General features: G+C 43.3%; 1 protein-coding gene across 4 annotated transcripts in view; it reads right to left on the minus strand.

The window, feature by feature from the left end:
- Positions 1-2,756: 2,756 nt before the first annotated feature.
- The window catches only part of lin7b (lin-7 homolog B (C. elegans)), a 41,798-nt gene continuing 32,337 nt past the window's right edge, over positions 2,757-12,217 (minus strand). For 2 of the 4 annotated variants that reach the window (XM_063471021.1, XM_063471020.1), the window contains exon 6: positions 2,757-3,262. In XM_063471021.1, coding sequence (XP_063327091.1) covers positions 3,204-3,262 — 59 coding nt within the window. In that variant the 3' untranslated portion in view covers positions 2,757-3,203. Of the gene's footprint in view, positions 3,319-12,217 lie in introns of all 4 variants that reach the window. The other 2 variants (XM_063471022.1, XM_063471023.1) reach the window with 1 other exon arrangement.

Below are 12,217 nucleotides of genomic sequence, written 5' to 3' on the forward strand. Positions count from 1 at the left end.
ACTCAGCATACAATCATTAACATCTAAACTGCTGTCAACATAAGTGAGTCCACGCCTGAGTGAAAATGTCCAAATTGTGCCCAAAGTGTCAATATTTTGTGTGTCAGCCATTATTTTCCAACACTGCCTGTTGGGCTTCACAGGGTGCCACTGGAGTCCTCTTCCACTCCTCCTTGGTGACATCATGGAGCTGGTGGATGTTAGAGACCTTGAGCTCCTCCACCATGCCCCTTTGATGCTCAGTAGGGTTTAAGTCTGGAGACAGATACATTATTATGTATAATGTTTTCTTTTTAAATCCATGTTCACAAGAAGTCGTAAGCAAAGGGACACTTTACCATGACACATCTGCAAAGAAGGAAAGTTTAATCATCAAGTTAATCAAATAGACATAACTTTTTTTTTCACACAAAACAATACATGTTCAAAGCCTGATATCACACGAGTTGTCACACAATACTAAACCGAAGTTGTCAGCTGAGCTTTGCACAGTGGGAAATCACAGTGAAGCTTTTCACTTCAAGTTGTAGATTTAAGCTGCTCTTCATGCTTCGGCCACCAGATGCTGTAAAAGAGGACTGTGTTGAAAAGCTTCGAGTAATGAATCCTGTTTCAAATTACACGCGCCGATGCTTCAGAGAGCTTCATTTGGCCACTGCTTATATTTACCTTCATTTTTCGAGCCACCAGTCGCAGTGAAACCATCAGCAGAGAAATGAGCAGATTATAGAAAGCGTGAGTTATAAGCAGCGACCCGACCCCAATCACTACTGCAAAGACACTGGCTCAAAAATGGCCCCGTGAGTGGGAATATGTGAGGTCAACACACACACACACACACACATGTCTGGTTTGCTATCCTCGTGGGGACATCCCATTGACATAATGCTTTCCGTAGCCCCTTACCCTAACCCTAACCATTAAAAATGAATGCCTAACCCTGACCCTTACCCTAAACCTAACCATAACCTAATTGTAACCCTGACAGTAAAACCGCATTTTGAGTGTGAAAATTGCTTTCAACCCCGAGGGGACCTGGATTTTGGTCCCCACGGTGCAGAAAGTCCCCACCAGGATAGTAAAAGTCAGATTTTGGTCCCCACCAGGATAGTACGAACCCGTACACACACACACACACACACACACACACACACACACACACACACACACACACACACACACACCCGTCGATGGTGGACATGAGCTTACATACACATGGGTATCTGCTTATTGCTATCACACAGTGTTTTATTAGGACCTGAGCTCTAAAAGAGCAAGAGCATGACATTTGAACTTGCTGTCATGCACACATACAATCTTCTCCAGTGGAATACGGACTGCACCTGAACACAATAGCATGGTCATTTTCAAAAGCAATAGTTGGAGGGCCATCTGGTGGGATCGACATACTTCGACATACTGCTCCTCTCAGATTGATATTTCATGGTGTAATTCATGGTTTTAAATGAACACCAGCTCAAGACTCGAGCAAACCTCAGCTCTCCACGCAACAGAGCAATGACAGAGACGAGCCCACAGAGATGCAGATACAAATATTTCCTGCCAGGTGCAAACATCACCCACATGAGGTTTGCAGAATACTGAAATGAAGGTAGGAGTCTGAACCAGTTTGTAACAGGGGCGAAAGCTACACTGAGCAGTTAAAGCTAATTATAAATTTACTAAATACATTTATAAATATATACATCTAAATGTATTAATGAAATATATTTCATATTTAGTGGTCATAATGAAAATAAAATCAGAATTTTCAAAATAGTCATATTAATCATGCTACACATTATCGTTGTTGTTCTTATTCGGCAGCTCTTCACTGGACTTCTTACAGATATTTACAGAGGGGTGGGACTTAACTGTCTTCTCCAATAGGAAATGTGATCTGACTTATTAAGCCAGTCAGATCACAGTTTGAGGAAAATGACTGACATTATGTAGTTTTTCTTCAGTATTATTTTCTGTTTATTTTTTTCAATTTCTCTATTAAGAAATCAAGAATAGAAAAATAAAGTCCTGTACAGGAAGCAGTTTGGACCTTTGTAAGAAGGAAGCTCAGTCATGTGTTGGTTGGGCCTAGCTGTATTGTGAGGCAGCACCTGTGCAGAATGAAAGAGGAGATCCAGGAATGTGTATATCAGGAGTAACTGTGCTGGAACTGTTCCTCAGGGAGTTCATCTCAGCAATCACCAATCAGACGGTCAGTGGAACAATCTCCAGCTCCTTCTGTGGAAGTATCAACTATCCTTAGACAAGATACTCAAACCACTGTTGCTCCCAGTGCATCCATCAGAGAGAAAAGTACTTAGGTATAGATTTAAAAACTGTATGAATGTGTGTGCGATTGGGTGAATAAGCCTTACAGCAGAATGTGCTTCGAGTGCTCAAACTGAGTAGAAAACACTTCTTAAATATCAGTCCAGTTACGCGCCTATACTAATGTTTCATTCTGAATAAATGTTCCATGTCCTGTCCAAAATATAAACTGGCTTCAGCATGGCTTTCCCATCCTTGAGTTGCCAGGAATTACTGTACCATGAAATCATTAAGGGTAGTAAAGGCAGGTGTAAGCCCTGAAGAAATGAGGTTAGCAGGGATGGAAAAAAGCACTGGGAAGAAATGGTCAGCATTCCAAGAAACTGGGTCTAGATTATGTAATTATGTGAGACTGCAAACTTGTGTTATGGGAGGATTGTAAGTGTGAGCACTACGCAGTATAAAAGAATACTAATGCAAGAATATTAATTTTACACTGACTTTAATTCATGGGAAATTTGCAAATAAATATATAGACAAAAAATAAAATACAAATAAATGTCAACAATTTCACAAAATTGAACAAGCCATTCACAAATGCCAACACTTAGCCTTCTATCTGGGTCTATCTTGGGAAATGTTTTTTTCTGCTACTGAGGTCTACTGCAGAATGTGGACTCTAATCAGAAATGCAGAGTACTATAAAACACTTGAGGATGTGCAGTTTAGATTCTGATTAAGCTACACACTAGAGAGAATATTTGGCCGTATGTAACAGGATGCTCAGGAAGACATCACTCTGGGAAAAGAAATTTACAGGCACATTCTGACTACAAGCTAGCTCAGCATTTTTTCATTTGTCTAAGAAAGTGGCATGAGGATCCTAAACTGCGGGTTTCAGTGCTTCAGCTCAGGTAACAGCTGTTGGTTGACTACTTCTTTGCTTCCATCCATGGTCTTTCTTCCTGCTGGAGCAGAAGAATCGGGAGGTCTGGATGATAAATCAGATGAAGGCGTTAGGCTAGTTAGCCTCTGGATTCTAGAGATCTGTAGAAGGTGAAATAATGCATTAATCTACATGGTGATATATGACAACAGCTACACAGTCTATCAGCCAGACCCTATTTGTTATTCAGGTTTATCTAAGCAGCTATGTTGTTGTCACACTGTAGGAGGCCCCGGGGTAGATCCAGGACATGTTGGAGATATTCTGTCTATGCTGGTTTGAGTATGCCCTGGTGTGTGGGGATCGGGAATTCTGGGCATTTCTGCTTAGACTGCTGCCCCTGAAATGGAGGGATGGATCAATTTGTGCCACCTATAGTATCTTCGTCATACACCAACTGCTTACTTGATACATACGTAATTCTTTGACATGTTGCATGAGAAAAATAAGGGAAAAAAAGCATCCAGTAACCGATCCTTTAAGCTCCATTTGTACTTGGTATTTGGACATTCATGTTTCAGATAGTCAAATACGATAGGATTTGACTATGAGCAAGCACTGGTGACAGTAGGAACAGGAACATTTCCATTCCAACATTTCCATTTTAACAGGAAGAAACATCCACAGAAATGGGCTCAAGGAGGGGTAGCCATCTACTGCCACCAGTTCTCTATCACATCCAGACTATCTCACCACTCCGTTACATATCCCATATGTACGGGGAATGATCCCCCTTTGTCAGGGCGTGTCGATATTACCTTAAGACACTCTCCACAGCTATAAACGATAAAACAGCAGTGCAGATACACTGATCGTTTGATCTCCACTTCACTGTTGGCTGCCTGTCTTTTGGCAGCCTCCCAGGATTCCTCTGTAGTGACTATTTCACTGTGATCCCTTCTGGCATAATTCCCATGGTCTTGCAGGTTTACATGTCCAGTGAGACCTTGTTGTGGCTGACATCATTAGCCCAGTGAGTGAGTGGGCCATCAGTCACTCACCCCAGCCCCCAGGTGGGAGCCAGTAGAGGACAGCTGTTAGGAAGAAGACCTCGATGTGGAGACCGTCATCTCTGGGGATTAGGACTTGTCCTGTGGACAGCCATCGGAAAGCTCCCCAGGAACAGAGCTGGGCCAGAGTCACTTTTTGGATGTGATTGGCAAGGCATCCGGTGCTCTGGATATTACTCTCCCTGAAAACCCTGCAGTGCCTGCATCCAGGTTTCAAGATGTTGGGCAGCCGCAGCCTTCTCAGATGCAGGTGTTGCTGCTGCCTGACTTTAAGGATCTGATGAGCCGGCAATTTGGTTCTTCTACCACGTTGCACAGGTGGCCTGTAAGAGGTTCTCTAAGGTGTCCAGGTGCTCTGGGAGCTCTAAGAGGTCCAGGGCTCCACGCCTCAGTCAGCACCTAAGTTTCCAGCATGGGCCCCCAGGGACCTCAGGTCTCACCTTTTGTAGGCATAGCAGCCGCCAACACGGTAGAGGAGGACGTGCAGCTAAAACTCGCACGTCCTCCAGTCATCCCCCTCCCTGATCTTTCCTGGAGCCCGGATAGCCAGCCTCCTCTCCTGTCCACCCAGCATGGGGTGGCTCAGTCAGCTCTAGGGTGAACCCATGGGTCATATTCACAATTACCTTGACAACTGGGTGGTCTTTGCTGTGTCAAAAGAACAGTGCCGCAGTCATGCAGTGATGCTCTTGGCTCATGGTCTGTGCATGAACAGCCATTGGACCAGCCACTGGGCACGCCAGCACATAAATGTGTTGGAGCCTTTTCCACAAAGACCATTTCTGCAGAGGTTTCGGTAAACAGTACTGTCCCTTCAGTTTCATCTGTGGTTCCCATTTCTAAAAACACAATTCTCAGATGCTGTTTATCTCCCGTGAAAAGTTTTTAGACATGTCACATCTTGGGTTGCTGTAAGGTAGACCAGGTCATCTGCTAATCAAAAGATTGGTGATTCGATCCCTGTCAGCTAGTCTATATAGTAAAGTTACCTTGGGCAAGAACCCAAGTTGTTCTGCCATGCGTTCAATGAAATGTGAACGTTAGATATAAAGCATTTAGCTTTTTATAAAGCAGGCAGTTGTATAAAGTGCTTGAGTAGAAAAGTGCTGTCAAAGAACCAGGTTATTCATTCTTTTGTTAAGTTTCTTTAGATTTTTAAAGGACATGTTGCACATCATGACAAGATATGCAAAGTTTCTGGTTGATAGCTGTGGCAGGGTGTGGTCTGTTGCACGGCTGCAGGGGAAGGGTGGAGCAGTGGGCTCAGGGTGTGTGTCAGGGGAGGCCGACTCATACAGCTGACCTCCATCATCTGATAATGTCTCCATTTGAGTCGCCAGGACTAGAAGACAGATTTGTGTGTGGCATGAAGAACGAGGAGGGCAGCTGGAACGCTGCCACAACAACAGTCTGGAAATAAAGAAAAATGAACGGTGCTGTGCGTGGGTGCTTTATTCTGTCACAACAGCTTTGAAGTTATTTTATACCTCCCAGATTGTGTTATCTTTGGCAGTTTTTCCTGTCAGGATCCTGGAGCTCCTGACCCAGTGTTTTGAGTTTCTTGTGTCTCAGGGTTTTTGCATTATGTTGCATGTTCTAAGTTGTCTTTGTTGCCTCAGTTTATTCTATAGTTTAGTATCTTAGTTTGGGTTTCTTGTGTTCTGTTTAGTTTTCTGAGTGTTTAGTAGCTGCCCTCTGTGCCTCCTTTATGTTGGTCTCTGTGTTTCTTTGTTGTTCTGTCTCCCCTAGTCAGTCCGCGTCTGTGTTACAATTCCTGTTTTACTTTGAAGGTCTGTGTCCTACGTGAATGTATTGAGTTTCGCTTCCCTTTGGTCTGGTTATGTCTGATTTCTCCCAGCTGTGCTCCCCTCCTGTGTCTCATTCCCCTCGTCATTTCCCAGTGTATTTAAGCCCTGTGTTTCTCTGAGTCAGTGTCGCGTCGTCCCTCATTGCTGTGTTACTCTCTCCCTGTGTTTTCTTGAACTTAGATTTCCCAGTGTGGTTTTGTTTTGTATGCATCCCACTGGCACAGATTATAAAGAACAACAAAATAAACTATCACAGCGATGCAGATGACACACAAATATATATCACAATGTCACCAGGAGACCGAGGCCCTGTACAGGCTCTTGGTAAATGCATTGAGGAAATTAATGACTGGTTGTGCCACAATTTTCTCCAGCTAAACAAAAACAAAACTGAAGTAATAGTCTTTGGAGCCAAAGAAAAACGATTACAGGTCACCAGAGAACTTCAATCTATACACCTACAAACCACCAACCAGGCGAGAAATCTGGGTGTAGTGATGGATGCAGACCTAAACTTAGAAAAACACATTAAGACAATAACAAAATCAGCTTACTATCACCTCAAGAATATTTCAAGGATAAAAGATCTGATGTCTCAACAGGACCTGGAAAAACTAGTCCATGCATTCATCTTTAGCAGGCTTGATTACTGTAACAGCATCTTTACAGGTCTACCTAAAAAATCAGTCAGACAACTACAGCTCATTCAGAACTCTGCTGCTAGAGTCCTCACTAAGACCAAAAAAGTGGACCACATCAGTCCAGCTCTGAGGTCTTTACACTGGCTGCCTGTCCGTCAGAGGATAGACTTTAAAGTTCTGATGCTGGTCTATAAAGCTCTGAATGGTTTAGGACCAAAATACATCAGTGACCTCCTGACCCAGTATGAACCTTCCAGATCCCTCAGGTCATCTGGATCCGGTTTTTTATCAGTTCCCAGAGTCAGAACCAGACACGGAGAAGCTCCATTCAGCTTTTATGCTCCATATATCTGGAACAAACTCCCAGAAAGCCTCAGATCAGCTGAAACACTCAGTTTATTTAAATCCAGGTTGAAGACTCACCTGTTCTCAGCTGCTTTTGAATAAAGCACCAAATCCACACTTTTAAGCTTAAATTTCAAAACTTACATTTTAACTACTGATTTTATCTACTGTTTTGATTTTTGATTTTATATACTGTTTTGTTTGTTTGTTTGTTTGTTTGTTTGTTTGTTTGCTTGTCTTAATCAATTCTAAATCATGCTTTTTATTTGTTTTTGTTTTTAATGTCTCTGTAAAGCACTTTGAATCACCTTGTTGTTGAATTGTGCTATATAAATAAACTTGCCTTGCCTTGCATCTTCCTTGCCAGCCAATAAAGCTGTGATTTTGAGTTCATCCCTCGAGTCTGAGAGCCTGCATTTTGGGTCCAACTCCTGCCTGCCACACAGCGCTTGTTGACATTTCCACTACATAAATGGGAGGAAATTATTTGGTTTTGTTGAAAGGGAGGATGTTGGCCAGGCCTGACTTTGCCCAAACATATAGTGTGGGTGTGCTGGAAATGTCTGACAGAGGCCTCAGTCTGCAAGATCTTTGGCAGAAGTTCAACAGAGGGTTAGTGGGGAGGAGGTTGGGGGGCATTGGCTGGACCACTCTGCACTAGAGCCCTGTGCAGGACGATCTTTTCAATCTGGCTGCCAGTGGCGGCTCACTTAATCCTATTATTATTAAGTCATGGTTTTTCCATCCAGATCAAAAATGCATGCAGCAGTCTGTAGTTTGAAAGCTTTCATCCTGGCAGTGTAAGGTGATGGATTCTCTAAAACACACACGTAGATGTCACTGAACAGGAGTGATGTGAAACTATGAAATACAAGAACTTTGCCACACTTCTCACAAGTCCAGCTCTTTGCCTTCTTGGTTCTTAACAATGTTAAAACTTTTCCAAATAATTGATTTTCCACTGGTTCACTCCAGCCTTAATTTTGTTACTAACATCAGTTGTACCCTCCATCCTGCTAGCATTCTTGGGACCCCCTGTCTATTTTTAGCCACCTGCCTCTGCCCACAGCAATCAACCTGCTCCTGCAAGGTTTGTAGCCCTTTTTCATTAGTACCTACTCAGGTCGGCTTGATGTTTTTAGGGTTTTCCACTAGGTCATAGCACATGTTACCAGGTTTTTAGTACCTACTATGCTGGGTTCCAAGCAATCCAAGGCAATCCGAAAATATGACATCAAAAGACTGCATGGACCCCGAGTCTGAGTCCAGCTGAGTCGTACCACCTCGAGTTGCATCGAGCCAGTCTGAGTAGATATAATGGAAAAAGGGTTTAAGTGGCTGAGCCCAGCTCGTGAAAAACAACCCCACACCAAAATCCCCCAACCCCCAAACTTTACACTTGTCACAGTGCAGTTAGACAAGTGCTGTTCTCCTGGCACCCACCAAACCCTGACCTGTCCTGTAGATTACCAGACACAGAAGCATGATTCATCACTCCAGAGAACATGTCTCTGCTGCTCTAGGGTACTGTGGTGGTGTGCTTTACACCACTACATCTGATACTTTGCATTGAACTTGGTAATGTAAGGCTTGGATGCAGCTGCTTGGCTGTGGAAACACATTCTGTGAAGCTTTCTATGCACTTTTGGAGTTCTGTGACTGATGCTGCAGAAAGTTAGCAGTTGACAGTTGTATGGAGCTATGGCCACAAGGTAGTTGGTGCCAGATGGTAGACACTGGAGCTGCTGCAGTATAGGGTACTTGGACCAGTGCTATGGGCCTTCAGTCTCTGCACAACTGCAGTGAGAGCTTGTTCCCTATTGCTGGCAATACATTGGACCCATTTCCCGTGGGTGTTGGACTCTGCACTTGTACTTTGTCACTGATTCAGTTCATAATTTTTCTGGAAAGAATTTCTAGACGTAGCCAAGTTCAAGAATGTGGAGCAAGGGGAGAGTGACAGACAGTTTGGTGCTGCTTCTGCAGTCATACAGCGCTGCACCAGTCCACCCGGGTAAGGAAGGTTAAGTAGTGACTGAAAGAATGAGATCCTCGCTGCAGAAATGAGCTTCCTCTGAGGGCTGGCTGGACTCTTCTCCTAGAGATGGTGTGAGGGGATCTTAGAATAGAGCCTCTACTCCTTCTACTCAAAAGGCTGAGGTGTTTGGGACATGTATCACTTCAGTGACACATATGATTTATACAAAACGATGCTGGATGCTGGTAGGAGAAGGAAATGGAGAAGCTCAGACAAATTTGGAGAGGTGAGGCTGAAGATGGCCTTCAATGTCAGTAGGAGAATTTTGAAGTTGATACAGAATTTTACTGGGGGCCAGTAAAGCTGTTGCAAAACAAGAGTGACGTGGTGAATAGAGGAGGTTCTAGTGGTAATATGGGTAGCTAAATCCAGGACCAGCTGAATCATAGGGAGGAATGTGTGAATAAGACCAAAGAAGAGGGAGAACAGGGAATTACAGTAATCCAGGCAAGACTCAAAACGGCAATGATCAAGGATATCAGTGGAATGGGGAGTAAGGGAGGGACTGTTATTTAGATGAAAATATGCTCACCAAATAATAATATTTATATGAGAATAGAAGGACAGAGTATCAAGACTCTTACCCTGTGAAGAGGGGGAGACAGAAGAGCTAGCAATGACTAAGGAAAAACGATCCATTTGGAACAGGCTTGATTTTTTACCAGTGAGGAGAACCTCAGTTTTGTCACTGTTTCATTTGTGAAAATTTGAAGAGAACCAAGATTTTATTTCAGACAAGCAGTCAGTTAGAGAGGAGAGAGGCAAGTAGGTTTGCTGGTGAGGTGGAGCTGGGTGTCATCTGCATACAGGTGCATCGCAAGGAGGACAAGAAAAGAGATGACGAGGGCCTGTGACTGACAGGGCCCCTAGAAAACTGATGCAAACAAACAGGATTAAATGATGAAAATATGATTAATGTATCACCATAAAACACTGTTCACTTCACTTATAAACATGTTTTTGGATTCCTAGCATTAGTTTTGTTTTTGGAAACAAAAGATACAGTCCTCTGACCCCACCTCCCCCTCCTTACTTCATGGCTTGGTTTAGTCCAGGTACCTGCGAGAGGCAGGTGAAAATTAAACTCCAAGTCCACATGAAGGAAACTGCTTGCCTTTCCGAGTGTTAGGTAGCTTAATCATTTCTATTTTAGCCAACATGTAATTGGTGCAGACGGTTTGTATGTGCGCTAAGTCACTTTTTCCTGCATCTGCTGACCTGCTCCCAGGCCAAACACATGAAACCTCTGACAGGCTTAGCTGACCCACTCCCATCTCCCCATGCCCACATTCCTTCCACTAAGATTACTGGTAAGTCACCTGCCTGCCCAGTTCCACAAGCTACACAGATGTAAACAACCCTCAGAGAAGTGGGATCAATGAGTTGGGAGAAGTCATGGGGTTGTTGCCATGTCTCAGTTAAGCTGGGAAAGTCTAACTTACGGTTGGTGAGGAGATGCTGCATTAGATGGTCGTTGCTCATAAGTGTCTGAATGTTTAATAGATTAACAAAGACAGTGGTGTTATCACACGTGGCAGACCAAGTTACAGTGGATAACACACTGAGGTCATTAACCTGACCGGTATTGCGTTTTGCAAAACAACGTGGGAATGTAGTTCTTTCTCCCCTCCCCAATCAGACCAGGAGTGACATGTTTAGCCGCATGTTCTCCTTAAATTGCTGGCTGTCTGAGTGGTGTCCCAGAAACGATGTGGGCTTCATAGATAAACCTTCTGGAGGAAACCTGGTCTTGTTAGGAGAGACAGCATCCATCCCACTTTGGATGGAGCAGCTCTCATTTCTAGAAATATGGACCAATTTATTAACCCCCCAAAATATGACTATCCAGAGTTGGGACCAGGAAGCAGAGTTGCAGTCTTACACGCCTCTCTGCAGCTTCTCTCCTCCTGCTACCCCCCCAAAACCCATCTCCATAGAGACTGTGTCAGCTCCCAAACAGACAAAAAACAAACTAAAAACCAGCAACAAACAACTTAAACATAAAAAATCTGTAAAGCCAGAACATCTTACTATTCATCACTGATTGAAGAAAATAAGAACAACCCCAGGTTTCTCTTCAGCACTGTAGCCAGGCTGACAAACAGTCAGAGCTCTGTTGAGCCAACCATCCCTTTAACGTTAACTAGTAAATCTCCAAAAGTTGATTCTGTTCATCTGGACGTAGCGTTTTGTGGGAGAAACATTTCGTCATCATCAAGTAACTTCTTCAGTCTCAGCTGACTGCAGGTTTCAATCTTATAAACAGTATATTTGCATAATGACTGAAACCAGCCCACTGAAGGAACAATGGGCTGGGAGGTCAGTTCCTTAATCTTAATTATGCAAATTCTCATGACCATTGATCAACAATCACTGACCAAAACCCACTGATCAAAGACCACTGATCAATGGCTATGAGTCCCATTCACAGAGAGTTGGGGAATGGCTGTTGTCGCGCTGACCTAGTAGGTGTGGCTGTTACTCTTCTCTTCCTCCTCCTGCCCACTACCTGCTCTGTGCTGCTGCTGCTTGCGCGTGGCCGCTGATTAGACCTTGTGTGCAATCTACAACTAAGCGCGGCCTGGTGCGCGCCGCTCCGCCAGGTGAGCTGAATTAGAGCAATCAAGGGCTGGCGTGCCTAGTAGACCTTAAAATGCATGCAGCAGTCATTTGACCCGTGTGCGACATACTGAGAGGACAGCAAACAAAGCACAATCCACTTTCCACTGTGAGGGAGACTTTGAGCTAGACGGGCTATCGGTAAACTCTTGGACTCATATTTGCTGCTTATATGTTTGGGAACTATGGAAGCTCAATTGTGGAAATGTATTTATGCTTTGGGAAATAGTTACTGCATTTAAGTTTAAAAAATTATATTGATATTAAAATGAATGTTTAAGTTTGAATAAATTGTCTCCATTAAAATATTTGCAAACTCTAAAATGTATACTTTAAAAATGTAATTGTTTATAAAAAGTATAAAATGCAAGGTAGACACATTTTGTGTATTTAAGAACCACAGTTTATTTCATCTTCGTTGTTTGAAATTACTCAGCTCTGTGATTAAAAACCAATGAATGTAAAACTAACTTAAACTGGGTTAAATGATAGTTTAGCTAAAGCTAAATACTTTTGTCTATGTTAAATGCATTTACTGA

This window comes from Pelmatolapia mariae, linkage group LG4, assembly GCF_036321145.2.
Source record: "Pelmatolapia mariae isolate MD_Pm_ZW linkage group LG4, Pm_UMD_F_2, whole genome shotgun sequence".
Classification (NCBI taxonomy): Eukaryota; Metazoa; Chordata; class Actinopteri; order Cichliformes; family Cichlidae; genus Pelmatolapia; species Pelmatolapia mariae.